The sequence below is a fragment of the Bos taurus genome, chromosome 3 (assembly GCF_002263795.3).
Source record: "Bos taurus isolate L1 Dominette 01449 registration number 42190680 breed Hereford chromosome 3, ARS-UCD2.0, whole genome shotgun sequence".
In the NCBI taxonomy this organism is placed as follows: Eukaryota; Metazoa; Chordata; class Mammalia; order Artiodactyla; family Bovidae; genus Bos; species Bos taurus.
Genome location: NC_037330.1, coordinates 755,441 through 778,484, shown reverse-complemented (window position 1 = coordinate 778,484; position 23,044 = coordinate 755,441). Strand labels below are relative to the sequence as shown.

Below are 23,044 nucleotides of genomic sequence, written 5' to 3'. Positions count from 1 at the left end.
ATTATTTGTTCCACTTTGGCAGGGTGGAACACTGCCCTTGTATAGGGGAAGAAGGGGACTGGTTTCTACCATTATTCTACCCGGTCCATGTATTACTACACTGTGGCTTTTCAAGCAGATTTATGATGATAGAGGCTATATTCTAGCATTGTCTTTTGGAAGAAGGTAGCAGCCATGATTTTGTTTATGCTCAGCGTATACATTTCATTTTTCTAGGACATGTTAGTAATCATTCTCTCTCACAAAGTCCTGAGTGCCCTCTCACAGTTCTTTTTCTCTCTTGAAATCGTCTTCTCTCTTAATACGTATGTACATATTTTCTGATCCATTTACAAAGACGTTGTAGATATCATGCCCTTTGACTCTCTAGTATTTTAGTGTATATTTGCTAAGAACAAGACTATCTTCCCATTTTCTTAAATATCTATAATCTAATCACAAAATTTCACATAGACAAGACACTGTTGTCTAATATACAGTTCACAGTCAAATTTTGACCCAGTTAAAACTGCCCCAAAATGTCTTAAAAAATTTTTTTTCTTGTCTTAGAGTGGTTACGTCAGGAGAATACACTGCATTTGGATGTTACACCTTTTAGTCTTCTTCTGAAGTTGAAGTGTAGTTGATTTGTAATACTATATTATTTAGTTTCCTTTCCTGAATTTCTAAAAATCCTTATTTTCTATACCACTCTAATCTCATGTAAATTATCTAGAAAATCTTATTGTGAATTTACTTATCTCTGTCATTTACTAGCTTGATGACTCTGGTCAAGTTACATAATACTCTCTCTTTTTTTTGGCCATGCCGTTTATTCGATCTTAGCTCCCTGACAAGGGATTGAATTTGGGCACCCTGCAGTGGAAGTGCTGAATTCTAGCCCCTGGACAGCCATGGAATTCCCCATAACACCTGGCTTATATTCTTCACATATAGAATGAGAGTATTAATAGCTACCCTTGCAAGAGTGATATATGATTAAATGAGATAATATGATTTAGAGATATTTAGCATAGTGTCTGGAAAATATTACTGTTAGCAACGACAAACAGTAGTTTACATTTTTAGAGGAACAGAGGTAAGGGAATAATAGTCTCTGTACCCTTTCCTGTATTTCTAGCCTCAGGGGCTAGAAGGTCGATGTTCCTCTTCTTTATTATGAACTTTACTCAAATAATAGAACTGTAGAGTCAGAGAGCGCGTGGAGTATACTGAAAGACTGTGTAAATTACTCCCTAACATAGGAAGCAAGTACCAATTATAGAAAGGTCCAAAGTGACTTATAAAGGGGGTCATGTAAGTGTTTAAGAGCCTAGGTTTTGAAGTCAAATTAGACTTGAGGGCTCACATCCTGAGTCCGTCGTCACTTAATAACAGTTTTAGTTCTTTGAACCTCAGTATCTTTACATCTCAGATTTTTTCTGGTGAATATTAAATATGAGACAGTGTATTAAATAACCCAATGTAGACAGTTTAGCATCTAGCAGATTCAAGTTATTTCTCTGCTTCCATCAATTAAAAACTGGTTTTCAAATGTGTGTGATTCTTTCTGGCACCTGGTTATCTCCACTGGGTGGAGTAAATACTCATCAGATAGTGTAAAACATTTTTTTCCTTCTTTTCTTGCAATATTTTCTCCTCTAGTTAAAAAAAAAAACAATTCACATAATACTTTTAGAGGAGTGTAAAAAACAATGAAAAACCACTATATAATATTCCAATTCCAAACACTTAAGAGATAGCAAAGTTCTCAAGAGTCTAAACTGTGAATTAGCATATGTTAGGAGTTACAGCTGGAAAAGCAAGTAGTTAGATACTAAAAATCAGCATAGATAATCTTAAAACAGTTTGACTTATTCCTAAGAACAGAAAAATTAGCTACACAATATGGTGTAGTTAAATATAACCACACCAGAGTTAAATATAACCTAGTCTGTGCAAAAAGACTATGAGCAGAAAGAAAAAAAAGCTCTGAATTGACCTTCACATAATAGTTTCCCCAGGTTAGCCAAAGGGCTTCCCTGATTGCTCAGTTGGTAAAGAATCCGCCTGCAATGCAGGAAACCCCGGTTTGATTCCTGGGTCAGGAAGATCCCCTGGAGAAGGGATAGGCTACCCACTCCAGTATTCTTGGGCTTCCCTTGTGGTTCAGCTGATAAAGAATCACCTGCAGTGTGGGAGACCTAGGTTCGATCCCTGGAGGCTACCCACTCCGGTATTCTGGCCTGGAGAATTCCATAGACTGTAGTGGGCTAATTATTCTGTATTGCACTCATGCATTTTTGCTCTCACCAGTTCAGTTTTATTTTTATCAAGTCATTGTAGTTCTCCTCAGACATGTTTATACGTTTTGTTGCAGAGAAGCCAATTCTGACTCCATGTTGGAACTGTTTCTTTGACTTGCTTTTTGCTGCTTTTGTTATTATAATTATACAGAACAGCCTGCCTTGGAATCCTGCCCCCCTGTCTGACTATAAAGTGCCTTTGTTCAGAACCTTGTGCACCTGTAGATGGCAGGAGGGAAGAAATCAACACATCCCCTGCCTGAGGCTTGCCATTCCAGGAGACTGGCAAGATTAATGCTCTTTTTACTTTGCTTCCTCACCTTCCCCATCTCTGATCTATAAAAGAACCTGGCATCAAGATCCCGATAAGATGGTTATTTTGAGGCGTTAGGCTGCCATCTTCTTGGCCAGCCAGCTCCTCAATCAGTCTTCCTTGCCTCAGTCCCTCATCTCTCGGATTCACTGGCCTGTTGTGCAGCGAGCAGAGCAGAGCAAGTTTGGACTCAGTAACAGTTTTATTTTTTAATATAATTTATCTAATTTAATGAACTAGGTAAATAGCTGATATACAAAAAGAGGGTTGCTATTTCTATGAAACTAAAGTGATTGCTTTGGAAAGATTGAATAAAGGTAAGTTGTTAAACTTGCTATCAAATTTGGTGTAAACAAGACAGATACAAAAAGATTGGTAGGGGGAAACATAGAAATCTAGCAGGTTTCTATTACCAGACTATTATGAAAAAGTCTATAAACTTGGTCTGATTTAAAGACAACTAAACTAAAATTATACAGGATGCACTGTGGCTATAATTCTTCCATGATAAATGATGTGGAACTCAAAATCAGTGGATCCACACACAAAGCCCTGGCATTATAGTAAATGATTGATAAATGAATATGTGTTTGTAGTCTTAGGGTAAAAATAGTTAAAGAATGCTCAAACTACCACACAATTGCACTCATCTCACACGCTAGTAAAGTAATGCTTAAAATTCTCCAAGCCAGGCTTCAGCAATATGTGAACCGTGAACTTCCTGATGTTCAAGCTGGTTTTAGAAAAGGCAGAGGAACCAGAGATCAAATTGCCAACATCTGCTGGGTCATAGAAAAAGCAAGAGAGTTCCAGAAAAACATCTATTTCTGCTTTATTGACTATGCCAAAGCCTTTGACTGTGTGGATCACAATAAACTGTGGAAAAATCTGAAAGAGATGGGAATACCAGACCCCCTGATCTACCTCTTGAGAAATCTGTATGCAGGTCAGGAAGCAACAGTTAGAACTGGACATGGAACAACAGACTGGTTCCAAATAGGAAAAGGAGTACGTCAAGGCTGTATATTGTCACCCTGCTTATTTAACTTCTATGCAGAGTACATCATGAGAAACGCTGGGCTGGAAGAAGCAGAAGCTGGAATCAAGATTGCCAGGAGAAATATCAATAACCTCAGATATGCAGATGACACCACCCTTATGGCAGAAAGTGAAGAGGAACTAAAAAACCTCTTGATGAAAGTGAAAGTGGAGAGTGAAAAAGTTGGCTTAAAGCTCAACATTCAGAAAACGAAGATCATGACATCTGGTCCCATCACTTCATGGGAAATAGATGGGGAAACAGTGGAAACAGTGTCAGACTTTATTTTTTGGGGGCTCCAAAATCACTGCAGATGGTGACTGCTAAAAGACGCTTACTCCTTGGAAGGAAAGTTATGTCCAACCTAGATAGCATATTGAAAGGCAGAGACATTACTTTGCCAACAAAGGTTTGTCTAGTCAAGGCTATGGTTTTTCCTGTGGTCATGTATGGATGTGAGAGTTGCACTGTGAAGAAGGCTGAGGGCCGAAGAATTGATGCTTTTGAACTGTGGTGTTGGAGAAGACTCTTGAGAGTCCCTTGGACTGCAAGGAGATCCAACCAGTCCATTCTGAAGGAGATCAGCCCTGGGATTTCTTTGGAAGGAATGATGCTAAAGCTGAAACTCCAGTACTTTGGCCACCTCATGCGAAGAGTTGACTCATTGGAAAAGACTCTGATGCTGGGAGGGATTGGGGGCAGGAGGAGAAGGGGACGACAGAGGATGAGATGGCTGAATGGCATCACTGATTCGATCGACGTGAGTCTGAGTGAACTCCGGGAGTTGGTGATGGACAGGGAGGCCTGGTGTGCTGCAATTCATGGGGTCACAGAGAGTCGGACACGACTGAGCGACTGAACTGAACTGAACTGAACTGATGTAGTATTATTTTTTAGAATTATCCAGTTTGACCTTTATGATTATTTGATTTCAAGGTTAAGAAGGATTCAACCATAGTTAAATATCTAAAGAAGCACAGTCTAAAATTCTTAAGGTAGAACTTATGTGAGAACAAGACACAGGAGTTTCTATGGTTGTGAGGTCATCAGGAAACTATGCAGAATGTCAACATGAACTTAAAATAGATGTTTTTAAAGGAGATAGTGGAGAAAGCACTTATGAGTATATAATACTGTTAATGTTTCAAAACTCTGATAGATCAGATCAAAGAACCACCAAAGCTATTGGTAAAATAAAGAAACATCTAAATTGTGGCAAATTTGTGATCAGAGGACCCCTCACAAATTTACTGTAAATACAGTAAGTCATTCTTTTAACTTTTTTTGGTAAATTTTTACTGGAGTATAGTTGACTCACAATGTTGTATTAGTTCAGGTGTACAGCAAAGTGAATCAGTTATACATACACATATATCCACTCTTTTTAGATACTTTTCCCATGTAGGTCATTACAAGGTACTGAATAAAGTTCCTATTGCTACACAGTAGATCTTCATTAGTTATCTAGTTTATCATTCTTACTTTTTAAATAATGTTTCTAGAAACAATATTTCAGAAATTAATTCCACTTTGTAGATACATAATTTTAAGTGTTGGTCGGGAGAGAAGAGGAAATATACCTTTTATAGTATTTTTTTTTTTATACTACACTGCTTTTAAATGCTTAGAGTATGAGCGGAATCATTAAAGTTGATATTCTGTAATTTCTTTTTTAAACTGATAGAGCCTTTTTGCAATATACAAATCTAAAAAAAAGAACTGCTCCCTAGTTCTCTGTAAATATAGTCCTCAATCACTAATTTACTCTAATCCTGTTTTATAGGTGAGACAAAAGGGCACAGATAGAACTTGCATAAGGCCATAAAATTGAGGGATAGCTAATTCCAGTTCTAACATTCTTTTTTCTTAAATTTTTATTTTATTTATTTTTGTCCCAATTCCATATGCCTTTATTTTATTTTTACTTTACAATATTGTATTGGTTTTGCCCTACATCAACATGAATCCGCCACGGGTGTATACGTGTTCCCAATCCTGAAGCCCCCTCCCACCTCCCTCCCCATACCATCCATCTGGGTCATCCCAGTGCACCAGCCCCAAGCTTCCTGTATCCTGCATCGAACCTGGACTGGCAATTCGTTTCTTATATGATATTATACATGTTTCAATGCCATTCTCCCAAATCATCCCCCCCCTCTTTTACTCCCACAGAATCCAAGAGACTTTTCTATACATCTGTATCTCTTTTGCTGTCTCACTTACAGGGTTATCGTTACCATCTTTCTAAATTCCATATATATGTGCAGTTCTAACATTCTTAACTACTTAGATTTACAACTGAGTTTCTGAACTGTTCTAACAATTTAAAACTACACATTAAAAAAAATAAATAAATAAAACTACACATTTAAAAGAATCAATATATCCTACAACCCAACAACAAAAAAAAACCTTTATTAAAACTTGGGCAAAGAGGTTAAATACTTTTCCAAAGAAAATGTAAAAATGGTCAATAAGCATATCAAAAGATGCTTAGCACAGCTAATAATATTAGGGAAATGCACATGAGAACAACGCACCACTTCACACCCACTGAAGTGTATTAAAGGGTATTATAAAACAACAACGAAAGTAACAAGTGTTGGCAGGGATGAATGGAAACTGGAAACCTTGTGATTGCTGGTGGAAACTTAAAACAGTGCAGCCACTGTGGAATATAGTAAAGCAGTTCTTTAAAAGATTAAACACAGAATTACCATATGATCCAACAATTCTATTTGTAGTTATATACACAAAAGAACAGAAAGCAGGGTCTGGAACAGATATTGTATGGACACCCAGGTGTCTATCAACAGAAAACTGAAAAAACAAAATGTGATACATACATACGATGAAATATTATTCAGACTTTAAAAGGAAGGGAATTCTGACACAGATGAACCTTAGGATACTACGCTAAGTGAAAAACGCCAGGCACAAAAAGACAGATACTGAAATACTGTATGATTTCATTTATAGAAGATACCCAGAGTAGTCAAATTCACAGACAAAGTAGAATGCTAGTTGCCAGCTGCTGGGGAAGAGGGAAATGAAGAGCTATGGTTTAATGGGTTCATTGTTTTAGTTCTGCAAGATCAAGAGTACTAGATCACAACACTGAGGAACAATTACCCTACAATTAAAAAAAAAAATTAAAAGAAGAGTACAGGAGATTGGTTGAATAGTGATATACTCAACTCTAAAAAAGAGGTTAAGATGTGAAATTTATGTGCATTTTATTACAATAAAAAGCAGAAAGCCTGTAGTTTTCAAACTTTAAAAGTCATCAGAATCACCTGTAGAGCCTATTATTAAAACACAAATTACTGGGCTCCACCCCCATAGTTCCAAATTTAGTAAATCTGCAATGGGGCCTGAAAATTTGTGTTTCTAACATGTTCCTGGATGATGCCAAGGTTGCAGGTCTGGGGATGACATTTTGAGAAGCACTGCATCAAGCCAAAACTGGCCCTTCCAACACAAAATCAATGATTTGTTATTAATAGCCATTACAATTCCTTCTTTTCAGCTAAATGAGAACTTTATGAATGGAAACTCTGGCATAGGATAAAAGCATTTACTGTGGAGTCAGAAGTTCCAGATTCTATCATTTACCAAATGTTAATATATATATATATATATCCTGGATAAATTCTGCTTTTTGAGACTAATTTTCCTTGCCACTATTTTGGTGTTAGTATCTTAAGTTCTCAAACTAAGTTAATAACAAAAGTTAATTTTGGGCAGGGGGAGGGGGGAGTTCAAACCAATTTAACGTTTTACATAGTCAGAAAATTTTAGAATGAAGTTTCATGTTCTTAGGGCCCACAATTATAATCTTTTTGATGATAATAAGTTCCCCAAAGGGCTCCTTATCTAAGGAGTTCAAAAGACCCCAAGTAGGTAGTATGCTTATAGAGTAAAAATGATATATCTGAGAATATTTACATGAAATTATTTCAAGCCGTATCATGAACATTTAAAGTACATCCTTCAGAAAAGTTACTTCAAATTAATAAGCTCTTTTAAAGAATATCTTTTTCAGTAGCATCAGCCAAAACCTAAGACTTACCCATTTCATAATTGGAGCCCAGAAAAATACTGTTCTGGGACCTGGAAAAAAAAAAAGAAGGAAAAATTTAGCAAGTAACCAACTATTTTCTATATGTCTTTTAAACAGCTATCACCAAATTTCAAAAACTCAAAGATTTATCAATCTATTTCTAATAATTATTACTGTGCTTTCTGCATGCTTTGTATTTAAGTTAAAATTTAGAGAGTCACCATGGTATCAATTTTTCATACAAGTTGTTTGATTTCCTTGTCAATTCTCTGTATTTTTGAGAACTATCAAAATTAGCTAAAGTATAATAGAGGTAGTTTTGAAAACTATTCTCAGTGTATTTTGCTTTGAACATGCAACTTTATTTATCATTTTATTTAAGGATAATCTTCAATTTGAGGAAATGATAAATTATGGAATTTTTGTGATGTAAACCTCAGTAGATATATATATGTATATATTTACTAATTCTATTAATATTTATTATTATAAATGATGTCACCACATGTATTCTAGTAAAACTTCTTACAAAATTCTATTTTTCCTAGTAAAAAATTAATGAACCTAACCTAAAATTAATTTAACCTAACTTTAAAGGGCATACAAGAAAGGGGAAAGTCCTTGTTTTAGTTATCCTGGTACTCATCCACCTCATGCAAAATGTTCAATAAATGTTGACAGTATTTTTGAAATACTGTCAATATTTTGAATATATCTGAATTTCAAAATAGTGATGGTATTTTGAAAAACAACTCTGGTTTTCCAGATAACCTGGAATTTGAGAAGCACTGTGAATTTCAGAAACAAATAAGCAATTTGTTTCAGAGCTGGAAGTAAACTCACAGATCATCCTTCGTTTTTACCAATAAGGCTCAGAAGAGTTCCATGACCTACTCAAGTCATGTGGGTAGTAAGCCCAGCATTGTAATTAGAAACTAAATGTTCTAACTCTCAAACTTGTGCTCTTTGACCAATAACCAATAACATAAGTTCTTACTCTTCCAAATCACACATCTCTTTTAACCTTTCAGGGCATACAGTGACAGTAAAAAAACAGATTTGTCCATGGTAAATCAAAAGCTAAATCCAATACACATCACAGCACTTAATACGGTATATATGTTCTCTACACACTGGATCAACAAAAGACACTTATTTCTTAACATAATTTCACATAAGATTTTTAAGCCAATTCAAAAATGTAAAAAGTCTAATTATATTCATGATTATTATTTCTACCTTAATATTCCACTTTACTTTGTAAAAATAAATAAATCACATCTAAAAGGGCATAATCACCCAATGTAACACATTTATTTCTCTTCATCTACTCTAGTAATATTTCTCAATAGCACTATCAGGTAAAGATGTTTTTTTTTTTTCCAACTTTACCCCTAGTAGGTGAGCACAGAATACCAGACCACTTCACCTGCCTCCTGAGAAACCTATATGCAGGTCAAGAAGCAACAGTTAGAACCGGACTTCGAACAACAGACTGGTTCAAAACTGGAAAACGAATACGTCAAGGCTGTACATTGTTACCCTGATTATTTAACTTATATGCAGAGACAACATGCAAAATGCCGGGTTAGATGAAGCACAAGCTGGAATTAAGATTGCTGAGAGAAACATCAATAACCTCAGATATGAAGATGCCACTACTCTCATGGCAGAAAGCAAAGAGGAACTAAGGAGCTTCTTAATGAAGGTGAAAGAGGAGAGTCTAAAAGCTGGTTTAAATTTCAACGTTCAAAAAAATAAGATCATTGTATCTGGTCCTATCCCTTCATGGCAAATAGATGGGGAAACAATGGAAACAGTGACAGACTTTGTTTTTTTGGGCTCCAAAATCACTGTAGACAGTGACTGGAGCCATGAAATCAAAAGACACTTCTTGTAGAAAAGCTATGACAAACCTAGACAGTGCATTCAAAAGCAGAGACATTACTTTGCCACAAAGGTCCATACAGTCAAAGCTATGGTTTTTCTAGTAGTCAGCTATGGATGTGAGTGTAGGACCATAAAGAAGGCTGAACACTGAAGAATTGATGCTTTCAAATTGTGGTGCTGGAGAACTCTTGAGAGCCCTGTGGACAGCAAGGAGATCACATCAGTCAATCCTAAAGGAAATCAACCCTGAATATTCCTAGAAGGGCTGATGCTGAAGCTCTAATACTTTGGGCACCTGATGCAAAGAACTGACTCATTGGAAAAGACCCTGATGCTGGGAAAGATTGAAGGCAGGAGGAGAAGGGGACAACAGAGGATGAGATGGCTGGATGGCATCACCGACTCGATGGACATGAGTTTGAAGAAGTTCCAGGAGATGGTGAAGGACAGAGAAGACTGGTGTGCTGCAGTCCATGTGGTCACAAAGAGTCAGACACGACTGAGCGACTGAATAACAACAACAAGGTGAATATTCACTGCCATTAATAAAGAAATGTTTCCAATCACATACATAAATAACATTTAAAAGATAAAATTGAATTAAACCTATTATTTAAAAATAACAGATAATGAAACTGAAAAAGCACAGAGCTAAAAAAAAGAAAATGCAGGGATTTAAGTTAAGATTTAGTTGCAGTTGTGGCTTTAATTTGTTGCAGAGATCATTCATTCATTCACTCATAGTAATTACTTCATGCTTTATAGTCTCCTAGGCAATAAGGATACATTGGCAAATCAAGACAGTGCTGGCTTTTAATAAGTTAAGCACAGGCAGGTTAAGTAAAATCATATCTGTAAGCTGTATAAAAAACATTTAAGGGAAACAATTTTAAAGTGTTTTTCATCAAAACCACTCTAGTTTCAGTTATATTGCTGTTGCGAAGTCGCTTCAGTCGTGTCCGACTCTGTGGGACCCCAGAGATGACAGCCCACCAGGCTCCCCCGTCCCTGGGATTCTCCAAGCAAGAACACTGGAGTGGGTTGCCACTTCCTTCTCCAATGCATGAAAATGAAAAGCGAAGTCGCTCAGTCATGTCCGACTCTTCGCGACCCCATGGACTGAAGCCTACCAGGCTCCTCTGCCCATGGGATTTTCCAGGCAAGAGTACTGGAGTGGGGTGCCAAATACCACCACTCAAAAGTGAAAATTAAAGCAGTGATAATACTCCTTTTTGGGGTGCATTTTGGCTGAATTACTATCAAAAGTAGTTGGTTAATGTTAACAATAAGGAGAGAAATTTGAAAAATATAAAAAATGATATCTGATCCTTGTGTAACTTTTGCTTATTAATTAGTTCTAAGAAAGTATCAAACAGTATAAACCTTTGCTCACCTTTATCAATATTAAGTGATTGTAATGTTACAGTTTGGACTGTGCCACTATTCAACATATCATTGGTATATTTTTGTAGCCCTTTCAAACTAATTCACATTGTTCAATGTGATTTAAAATACAATGAGATTTAAAAATCAGATGTACTATTCAGTTCAGTTCAGTTCAGTCGCTCAGTCGTGTCCAATTCTTTGCGACCCCATGAATCGCAGCACTCCAGGCCTCCCTGTCCATCACCAACTCCTGGAGACAACCCAAACTCATGTCCATCGAGTCGGTGATGCCATTCAGCCATCTCATCCTCTGTCGTCCCCTTCTCCTCCTGCCTTCAACCCTTCCCAACATCAGGGTCTTTTCCAATGAGTCAGCTCTTCACATCAGGTGGCCAAAGTATTGGAGCTTCAGCTTCAACATCAGTCCTTCCAATGAACAACCAGGACTGATCTCCTTTAGGATGAACTGGTTGGATCTCCTTGCAGTCCAAGGGACTCTCAAGAGTCTTCTCCAACACCACAGTTCAAAAGCATCAATTCTTTGGCACTCAGCTTTCTTCTCAGTACAACTCTCATATCCATACATGACCACTGGAAAAACCATAGCCTTGACTAGATGGACTTTTGCTGGCAAAGTAATGTCTCTGCTTTTTAATATACTATCTAGGTTGGTCATAACTTTCCTTCCCAGGAGTAATTGTCTTTTAAATTCATGGCTGCAATCACCATCTGCAGTGATTTTGGAGCCCCCAAAAATAAAGTCGGACACTCTTTCCCCATCTACTTCCCATGAAGTGATGGGACCAGATGCCGTGATCTTCGTTTTCTGAATGTATTATTACTAATATTTTACCAATAATCTAATTAGCTGTGTATTTACTTATATTGATAAATCTGGCTTATACATACGAGTTTCTAAGTAAGCTTATTTGCCGGGGTCCAGCCCCGGCTGATCCAGGGTATTCGAAGGAGAGACGGCATAGGCGACCTATTTATTTAAATATTTATCAAAGATATAAAGAGTAATAGAATGAGGATAGCTCAGTGAGGAAATTCAGTGGACAAAAGAGGCAGAGTAGCTTGGTTTACGCGGGAGACCAATAAAACTTCAAGACAAGAAGTTTGCACCACTTATGTAGGCCACAGGCGTCCTTCCGTTCTCCCGAAGGAGAGGAGACACTGAGGCCTCCCCGGTCGGATCTTAGAAGCCCAGGCATAATTAGTAAGCATGGTGGGTTCCGCGCTCCAGATGGAGACTCAGCCAGAATTTGAGAGAGAGAGTGACATAGGGAGACCAAGTTTCAGTGAACAAGGCCCGCACTTTATTTTCCAAAGTAGTTTTTATACCTTAAGTTGTGCATAGAGGATACTGGGGGAAGGGGTGGAGTCATGCAAGGACAGCAGTTCCTGGTCCTAATCAAAGCCAGGCTTTCAAACTTATCATATGCAAAAGTTCAGGTGAATTACATCATCTTCTGGCCAGGAGGCCTGTTAACATTTTAAGAAACTTATTTTTCTCTAAAGGTGATTATTCCAAAGTCAGGCACCAGCCTCCAAAAAAGCATTGGACAAAGCTGCATTCCTATAGGGCAAAGGTGAGGTGGGCTCAATCAAGAAAAGAATTAACTCAAGGGTCCAAGGTTACAAACTTGAGACTACTACTTACATTTCTATACACCAATTATATCAATCAATACACTGCCAAGGACACAGTAGGTAAGGAGTATGGAGACTTAGCAGCCAACATTGGCCCAATAAGTGAAAAACCCTTCACCAATACAATTTCTAATCAATCTTTTAACTACTCAAAGGAATCTGTGTTTAGACAGTTTAGAACATCTCCTGCCTCTCACAGTCGGGAGGCTCTGAACAATCACAGGCAGGCTAGAGGATTTCCAAAGGAGTTTGTAGGTTGAAACACTGTCACACCCAGGAATTATTAACTGGAGCTGTAAGCTAACTCTTTTTTCAGAGAGAGGTAGTGGGGGACAGCCCCCCATAAAGTCAGAGGTGTAGGTAAAAGCACAAAGCAGAAAGTAGGCAGACTCTGGTTTTGGGGGTAGATGCTCGAGAATTTCCAGGGGGACTCTTGAGGCTCGATCCCGCCTTTGCGTATGCCGAGCCTCCTTCCTCATGACCTTTATCATGGGTGGGGCTCCTCACGCTGGCTCCCGGCAGTGATAGAATTCTAGTTGAGCTGTTCCAGATCCTGAAAGATGATGCTGTGGAAAGTGCTGCACTCAATATGCAATATGCACTCAATATGCAATATGCCGGCTCCCGGCACTTATTGAAACCCTAGAACATTTTTATATTTTTTTCCAGTTATAACTCAGTTTTATTGGCAAGCAAAGGATAGTACGCTCTCTAGGCCTGAGGGCGGGCTGACCCAAAAGGAGAGGCCTCAATCCCTCTTGGCTTCCTCCTTTTATGTTTGTCTCCTTCCAGCCTTGAGCCTGCCCTATGCAAATTGGGCTGGCCAAGAAGGGGGCCTGGCTGTTTCACCTGAAGTTCTCACTCCTGTCAGTGGATTTTCCTTTGTTCCATTTTTGCAGGCTTTTTCCTTTGTCTTTTAGCCACCACCATTTTGGGCTCCTTTTTCCTATTCTAACTATCTAACATTCCCCCCCTCGAGATGGGAGGCCCAATTCTTTGGGAATAGGGGTGTTGAGGTCTCTCTGGCTACTTCCTGCTCAGCTGGGATGGCTAGGGGCATTGGGCCTCCCCCTCTTGCTCGTAGAACATTTAAACTTAATCCTAAAGTTCCTCTGTAATTTATCTTACTTTCTCAATCTTCAGGGAGCTGGATACCATCTTTAAACTAATAATTCTTCGAACACTAGGATATCATGGCATAGCCCCTATCTTTCCTTATGGGCCAAAACAATTATTCATCTTCCTACATACATATGACAGCTAGTCATTTTTATGTTTGACTATGTACTGTAAGTTTTCTATATTTTAAATTAGAGCAAATCTAGATGGTACTGAAATGGTTGCTGGGAGAGTTGAAACTATTAAGGAATTCTAAATTTTAATGTTCTTATATCTGAGTGAAAATCTATATTTAATTCCTGAGTTATTAATCTTTAATCCAGTGTCCTAAATTTTGTATTGTTCTGATCACAGGCACTATTACACTTCTAGAACTCTGGCACATGATTCCCTCTTCTAAATATTTGAACAAAATATGGAAACCTTTAGTAGACTAGGTTGGCATTTTGAAAGAAATGTTTAAAGGATAGAAAACATGAAGACATCGAGTTTCAAAATATAAATTCCTAATCCTAACTTGTTGTTTAGTCGTTAACTCGTGTCTGACTCTTTGCGACCCCATGGACTGTAGCCGCCAGGCTCCTCTGTCCATGGGATTTCCTGGGCAAGAATACTGGAATGGGCTACTATTTCCTTCTCCAGGGAATCTTCTCAACCCAGGGCTTGAGCCCACATCTCCTGCATTGGTAGGCAGATTCTTTACTCCTGAGCCACCAGGGAAGCCTAAGTTAATTAAATTTTAGCCCAGGACACTAGTTTTCAACCAGAGGTGATTTTGCTCCTCAGGAGACATTGACAATGCAAAGGACAACCCCCTCCAACAATAATCCAGCCCCCAAAATACCTATTGTGCAAGGTTAGGAAACCTTGGTCTAGGTGGACTGACGAGCTAGGCAAACATGCAACTAGTTTCATGGCTCTAAATCTTAGCTCATGCAGTCTCCTCCCAATAGTTGGCCTTGTCTTCATCTGGCTAACTCCAATATCCTTCTAAAACTCATCTTCCATCTCCTCAAGGAGTAGATTAAATGCCCCTTCTCTGAACTCCCAAAGCAGCAGCCTGTCTATTCTTCTATTGTTTTCTGCACATAACAATTAAACTGAACTGTTTATGCATCTATTACTTTAATTAGATAAAGTCCTGAAGTTAAAACCTGTTTCTTAGCTTTCCTAGACAAATAATATTTTTGAACAGAATTGAACTAGATGAACCATATCCAGGAGAGATGCTAATCAAAGATATTCAAATTTTAGGAAATTTGAGTATTTGCCTTGATACTGCTGCATCTTCAAGGATGAACTTCAGGACACCAGGTTCTCTTTACATCAGGGCTGTACTAGACTTTGACTCATTAGTTACTCTACTGTTACACCATGAGACTCCCCTTTTTGGCTCTTGAAAATTCTTTCCACGAGTCTGATGCCATAATGTGCTAATCCTATAAGTCAATCTTTTCAAACTCTCTGGTTACTTTATTTAGCTTGACTTTCTGAGATTCCTATCATCACACTTGGTTTATTTTCCTTTGTCGTATACAAAGTCTCAGGGTCATATGCAGTATCAATTACCAAGTTTATTTTTTATCCCTGCATGAAGCTTGCTTCATCACTCAAGGATAAGCCAATACACTGTCTTAGTCTCTGGCTTTGGATTCCCAAACAGACTCCATTCTTCTGTTTCAAAACTGATGCTTCCTCTTCTGTTACCCCAAAAACTGTTTCCTCTAGGGTTCTAGTTTCTTTACGAGCTGAAATGGTTGACCCTTCAGGGTTAATGAACAGTCAAGCTTTTCAGTAGCTTTGCCTGGTAACTGATTTACTCAACTGCCCTGTACCTGGTGGTAGTTTTAAAATATCAACTGCCTTTCTCCCACATAACCAAACTAAACAAAAACGTCAAACAGTAAATTATGGTTGCTAGAACAAAGGTCAAAAGAAGTTTAAGTATTTTATTTAGGGAATACTTTTAAACTACAAAACAAAGCCTAAATTAGTTTAACGACAGCTAAGCACTGAATTTAAAAACATCAGTAGCATATATATATTGTAATAATAAGACATTCTAAATTTCTAATTTTTCTGAAATGTCAGAGGATGCTGACAACTGACACAAATAATTAGAGATGTGTAAGTGCAAACAACAAGTAGTGTTTTCTTCATTGTTTAAAAAAAGCGGGGGAGGGGGGAATAGCAATACCCATGATCATACAATAAGTAAACAAAAATTTTTAAAGAAAACTTATTTTATTTCATCCTTCCACTTTTTTTTTTTTTTCACTAAATACCATTCATTTTTATTAACTGTGTGCTTAGTCGCTCAGTTGTGTCTGAGTCTTTGCGACCCCATGGACTGTAGCCTTTCAGGCTCCTCTGTCCATGGGGATTCTCCAGGCAAAAATACTGGAGTAGGTTGCCATTTCCTTCTCCATATCCTTCCACTTTTAAGTAGTCATTTTCTACCTTAAAAGTAAAGAAGTCAAATAAATGTAGACATGTATTAATTTAGGTATAGAGGCTATTTTCTTAAAAACAGCAGTCAATCAATAATGAAAATAGTAATGAGGAAACATCCCAACTGATTTTGACATTTAAAACATGAAACAAGTTAAAACAATTTTTTTTATTGAAGTATGGTTGATTTACAATGTTGTGTTAGTTACAGGTGTACAGCAAAGTGATTCAGTTATACATACATAAATGTATATGTATATATAAATTTTTTTTCTTTTTCAGATTCTTTTCCATTATAGGTTATTACAAGATGTTGAATATGTGAAAGTGAAAGCTTTGCTTCCCTGGTGGCTCAGCTAGTAAAGAAGCCGCCTGCAGTGTGAGAGACTTGGGTTCGATCCTTGGGTTGGGATCTGGGGAAGGGAAAGGCTACCCACTCCAGTATTCTGGCCTGGAGAATTCCATGGACTTTGTGGTCGGACACAACTGAGCGACTTCCACTTTCACAGTTGGTCCTTGAAGTATACAATAGGTCCTTGCTATTTACCTAAAACATGAAGCTTAGACAAAAATGTTTTGCAAACAGGTACCACCCAAACAGGGAGAATACAATGTTACACTATCTTTCCTAGATCTGGGAAAAACTGGTTTATGTTCTACAATGACACAGCTGTTCTCACTGAAGAGCATTAAAATAATAAAGTCATTAAATAATCATGATACCGAAAGTGATTATAATACCTTAACATCAAGATAAGCATAACTAGAGTATCTAGCTAACAATCATTATGATGAATGAAAAAGCTTAATTAGGCAGAAATTTTAAATTGCTGAAAATATACTGAATAAAAAGCAGCTCTTAAGAAATTTAACCTGAAGTCCAAGATGAGAAAAATGTATTCCCATCAGATGTAAACGTACATTCTTTTAGACAAACAATTAACTAACAACACATTTTCATCTTGTTTCTTACAAGTCCACTCTTGGAAGTTGAAAAAGATGTCAAATGCTGACTACTTAAAACTATGAACTGTAATGTAAAACAAATGTATAGTTACAAAAGGGGAAAAGGAAGGTGGGGAGGGACAAATTAGGAGTATAGGATTAACAGATACAAACTATTATACATAAATTAGAGCCGCAACAAAGATTTACTGTAAAACTATGAACTATTTTTAAGCATAACAAAAAAATTACAAAGAATAATATAATGGTCATGTTCTCTTGTGTTGTGAAATGTTTGTCTGATTTTTAAAGTGAAACTTATGTTCTTTAAAGTTCAAATTTTTATGGAAGAATTTGAGGAATTCTGCAAGAGAATAATACAACCAAATATGTAAGAGACATATATTTTCAAACAAATTAACAAATCTAGTTGACTTGATGAACTTGTTAATAAAACAATGACATATTGATAATTTTATTTCTTAATTTCCTTATGTGAGAGGAATTTCTGCCAATGAAATACTTCATAAATTCTACCCAGAAAGAATGTCATTTACTGTATAATTCTCTTCCTAGGGAAAGATTTCCTTCCAGGAACAGAATAAGTAACTTTTACACACATGCAAATATACACATATACAAATACTGAATAGAGGTGCTCCCAATGTTGAAAATAAAATTCTTATTGAAAGCCGTCTACTACCCCACCTAAATCCTTTCATACAATTTCTTTACAGTTTATTGCTTTCAACATCCCTGAACTTTCCTCTGAAGTTCCTTGTATCAATCAAGTCCACCTTTTTGCTATCATGGAACCAGCTACTTACAAATTCTTAGAATTCATACAGGTTATTATTCTTTGACACAGATACTAACTGTCAAAAATTACTCATTTTTATTTGTACTAAAGCTAGTTCTGATTTCACATGGAGAATATGATGGGGCTACCATTTCAGAGTCAAGCAATCTTTCTATCTTCTGTAAGGCCTTGGAAAGAGCTTACTGAACTAGTACCCAGAACATCATGGGTGAATAATGATTTTTAAAATGTTGAATGAAAACAGGCTTTGATGAAAATGCCAAAGAAAATAACAGATGAAGTGACTAGCTATGATAGGTAATATGCATTTTAGGGTTGCTATAAAATTACTTATATAAAATACATAGCACAGCAAGGTAAAAATTAATTCCCTAAAACCTAATCTAACAATAATTATATAGTCTTCCCTGATGAAATCTGAGTTTCCTGAAGCCTCTAAAACTAAGAAAAGTCACAGCAGAAATACCAAATTGTAAACTGTTACAGCTGGAGAGGACATTAAAGAAAATACAAACACTCTTATAGATGAAAAAGAAAAGGCACTTCTTCAAAGTTAATTTGTCTCATATTCAGATAGTTCCAGATAGAGTAAGAATCAGAATACAGGCTTCTTTGACCCCAGTCGTCTTTCTACTATGCCATACCATACTTTAAACATATTTTCATCTTTTACAGCCAAAATTAATATTATCTGTCTTAGAAATAATAAACTTTTATTGATGTGTAGTTGATTTATAATGTTGTGTTAATTTCAGGTGTACAGCAAAATGATTCAGTGATTTATATATATATATATGTAAACACTTTTTCAGATTGTTTTCCCTTATAGGTTATTACAAAATATTGAGTATAGTTCCCTGTGCTATACAGTTGGTTATCTATTTTATAAATAGTAACATGTATATAACAAACTATTTATAGCTTCTCCAAGGGCTTGCTTCTCCTTTAGTATATCTAATGAATCAAATTAGATGAGGCATAAACAATCTTAACTTCTTAAAATTAGTTTAAAATCAGTTACGTTAAGTGTCAAACTAACAATTACAGCAAGGATTGTATTACTTTTATGATCTCTTCTGAGAATACAAAATCTCTGTAGCCAGGGATTTTTATTTTATTCATTAAAATAACTCAAATGCTAAAACAGTATCCAATATACAGTAGGCCCTCAATAAATATTAAATAATTCAACTTTATTGGAGCTAACTAGTTTAAAGATATTCTATTTGACATCAATAACTCAAATATCTGAAGTCCTAACTTTCCCTTTTGGTTCTCATTCCTTAATTTTAAGCTAATAGAAGTTAATACTATAATAAATAATATGTGTATAGTTATATATTTACTGTATATTTAATCATAATATATACTAAACATTGCTAATAATAGTTCACTTAGTATGTTTTTATTTTAAAGATATTCTCTAGGTCTATAAGATAGAAAGGAAAAACTAATTCTCTGGTCTAGGAAAAATGCAAATATTCCTGCTGTGAACACCTTAACGTAACTTATCTCATCAGCCTTCACAGACAGAACATCATGCAATGTAGAGAATATTCTTAGCAGTAGTAAGCTAAACACAGCAACACATTTTGCAGAAATATTTTTCCAAAAGTTCTTTCACTTGAGCCAAAATATAACTCATTATAAGCAAAGCTATAGTAAGCAAAGATTGTATGGTTAAGATAGTTATTTTCTATGCTGACTTAATTGAAGCATAGTTTTTATTTATTTATATTATTTATTTATTTCTCATTTAATTTTTTCCCCAGTTTTATTGAGATATAACTTGTTTTTTTTGGCTGCACCTCACCACTTGTGGGATCTTAGTTCCCCAAGCAGGGACTGAACCTGGGCCATAGCAGTGAAAGTGCAGAGTCCTAACCAGGTAATTTCTAAGGTTTAACTCTTTAGAGCTGTGGTCTCCTAACTTTTTTTTTTAATTTTTACATATTTATTTATTTATGGCTGCACTGGGTCTTCGTTGCATGCAGGCTTTCTCCAGCTGAGGTGAGCGGGGGCTACTCTCTAGTTGCGGAACACAGGCTCTAGAGCTCTAGAGTAGGTGTGGTGCATGGGTTTAGTTACCCCAAGGCATGTGGGATCTTCCTGGAGCAAGGACTGAACTTGTGTCCCTTGCATTGGCAGGTGGATTCTTAACCACTGGACCACCAGTGAGTTAGGAAAGTTAGTCCTTTCCTAACTTCTTTTGAACATACTGCCCCATCAGTTTAAACAATACGTGAGCATACACCCTTATATATACATGTTGACTCCATGGAATTCAGGTGTGTACGGATTTTCCTCAATTTATGATGGGGTTAAACCCCAATAAATCCACTGAAGGTTGAAAATATCATAAACTGAAAATTTATTTAATACACCTAGCTTAGCCTAACCTACCCTTAAATTGGGCAAAATCATCTAACACAAAGCTTACTTATAGTAAATTGTTAATACATAATAAATAAAGCTTATTGAATATCTCATGCAACTTATTGAACACTGGGGCTTCCCAGGTGGCACAGTGGTAAAGAAACTACCTGCCAATGCAGGAGACACAGGAAATGCAGCTTCAGTGCTTGGGTAGGGAAGCTCTCCTGGAGGAGGAAATGGCAACAGACAGCCATGAACAGAAGCAGCCATGGGGCCACAAAGAGACATGACTGAGAGACAAAGAACGCAGCACACACGTACTGAAAGTGGAAAACGAATGGTTCTACAGGTGCAGAAGAGACATACTGGTTGTTCACCCTGTGGTTGACTGGGAGTTGTGGTTTGTTGCTGCCACCTGTAAGAGCACTGTACCACATATCACTAGCCCAGGAAAAGATCAAAATTAGGATTCCTACTGAATTTATACTGCTTTTGAACCATCTTGTAGAGTTGAAAAATCTTAAGTTGAACCATCCTAAGAAAGGGACTGTCTGTTTACACATCCACATATATGTATATGTGCACTAATATATTTTATATTATAAAATATACACAAAATGGAAACTTTAAAAAGATAAAGTAAGTACTAATAGAAATTCTACTGTTTTCTTCCTATATTCCAAAGTTTGTGCATCCTTTGGGACAATTCACCCCATTCTGCAGCTCATAAATACAAATGAAAGACACTCTTCCACTAATAATTTTTTTTTTTCCCAAACTAAGCTTGCCTTTGACTGTGTGGATCACAATAAACTGTGGAAAATTCTGAAAGAGACGGGAATACCAGACCACCTGACCTGCCTTGTGAGAAACCTATATGCAGGTCAGGAAGCAACAGTTAGAACTGGATACGGAACAACAGACTGGTTCCAAACAGGAAAAGGAGTATGTCAAGGCTGTTTATTGTCACCCTGCTTATTTAACTTATATGCAGAGTACATCATGAGAAACGCTGGGCTGGAAGTAGCAGAAGCTGGAATCAAGATTGCCGAGAGAAATATCAATAACCTCAGATATGCAGATGCTGCTACTGCTGCTGCTGCTAAGTCACTTCAGTTGTGTCCGACTCTGTGCGTCCCCATAGACGGCAGCCCACCAGGCTCTGCCATCCCTGGGATTCTCCAGGCAAGAACACCTGAGTGGGTTGCCATTTCCTTCTCCAATGCATGAAAGTGAAAAGTGAGAGTGAAGTTGCTCAGTTGGGTCTGACTCTTAGTGACCCCATGGACTGTAGCCCACCAGGCTCCTCCATCCATGGGATTTTCCAGGCAAGAGTTACTGGAGTGGGTTGCCATTGCCTTCTCCAATATGTAGATGACATCACCCTTATGGCAGAAAGTGAAGAGGAACTAAAGAGCCTCTTGATGACAGTGAAAGTGGAGAGTGAAAAAGTTGGCTTAAAGCTCAACATTCAGAAAACGAAGATCATGGCATCTGGTCCCATTACTTCATGGGAAGTAGATGGGGAAACAGTGGAAACAATGTCAGATTTTATTTTTTTGGGCTCCAAAATCACCGCAGATGGTGACTGCAGCCGTGAAATTAAAAGATGCTTACTCCTTGGAAGGAAAGTTATGACCAACCTAGATAGCATATTCAAAAGCAGAGACATCACTTTGGCAACAAAGGTCCGTCTAGTCAAGGCTATGGTTTTTCCAGTGGTCATGTATGGATGTGAGAGTTGGACTGTGAAGAAGGCTGAGTGCCGAAGAATTGATGCTTTTGAACTGTGGTGTTGGAGAAGACTCTTGAGAGTCCCTTGGACTGCAAGGAGATCCAACCAGTCCATTCTGAAGGAGATCAGCCCTGGGATTTCTTTGGAAGGAATGATGCTAAAGCTGAAACTCCAGTACTTTGGCCACCTCATGCGAAGAGTTGACTCATTGGAGAAGACTCTGATGCTGGGAGGGATTGGGGGCAGGAGGAGAAGGGGACGACAGAGGATGAGATGGCTGGATGGCATCACCAACTCGATAGACATGAGTTTAGTAAACTCTGGGAGTTGGTGATGGACAGGGAGGCCTGGCGTGCTGCAATTCATGGGGTCGCCAAGAGTCGGACATGACTGAGCGACTGAACTGAAGCATTTAAGTAAACATTGGGCAGCATGATTTCACAGTAAACACTGGACAGCATACTTTCAGGTCAGGAGACAGCGGGGGCACTGAGAACTGAACTTGCCAGGACACACATTTGGATAGAACTCTATTTTTACTCCAAAGAAGCAGATCACTGTGTGTCATAGACAATATGTAGATAAACGAATGATGAAGACCACAGGTCTAACTATATATATATAGAATACAATATGCTAAGTCTAATAAATATTTATATAAAGACATATTCTTGTGACTTGTCTAGACATATTTGTCAATGATACGATTAAGTCTCAAAAATTTAGAATCCAGCCTTGTATATTACTGTGAAAGTCTCCAATATGTGAATCCAGTCTAATGATGATTAGATATATCATCTAATATAATGATTCAAAAACACACTATTATGTAAAATAGTACACAAAAACCTTGAATATTCCCTGTTAAGTCTTAGAACAATAGTTTCCTCAGATTTTATTCAATACTTGTGACAATCAGTAAGTTATATCTTTCATGTTTCTTCATTTCTGCATTGGTGTGCCTAC

At 37.3% G+C, this 23,044-nt stretch overlaps 1 protein-coding gene across 3 annotated transcripts in view; it reads right to left on the bottom strand.

Annotated features, from left to right (window-relative positions):
- MPC2 (mitochondrial pyruvate carrier 2) overlaps positions 1–23,044 on the bottom strand; it is a 30,706-nt gene that overhangs the window by 4,619 nt on the left and 3,043 nt on the right. For all 3 annotated transcript variants that reach the window (NM_001193121.1, XM_024989716.2, XM_059884881.1), the window contains one exon: positions 7,710–7,750. In NM_001193121.1, coding sequence (NP_001180050.1) covers positions 7,710–7,750 — 41 coding nt within the window. The remainder of the gene's footprint in view (positions 1–7,709; positions 7,751–23,044) is intronic.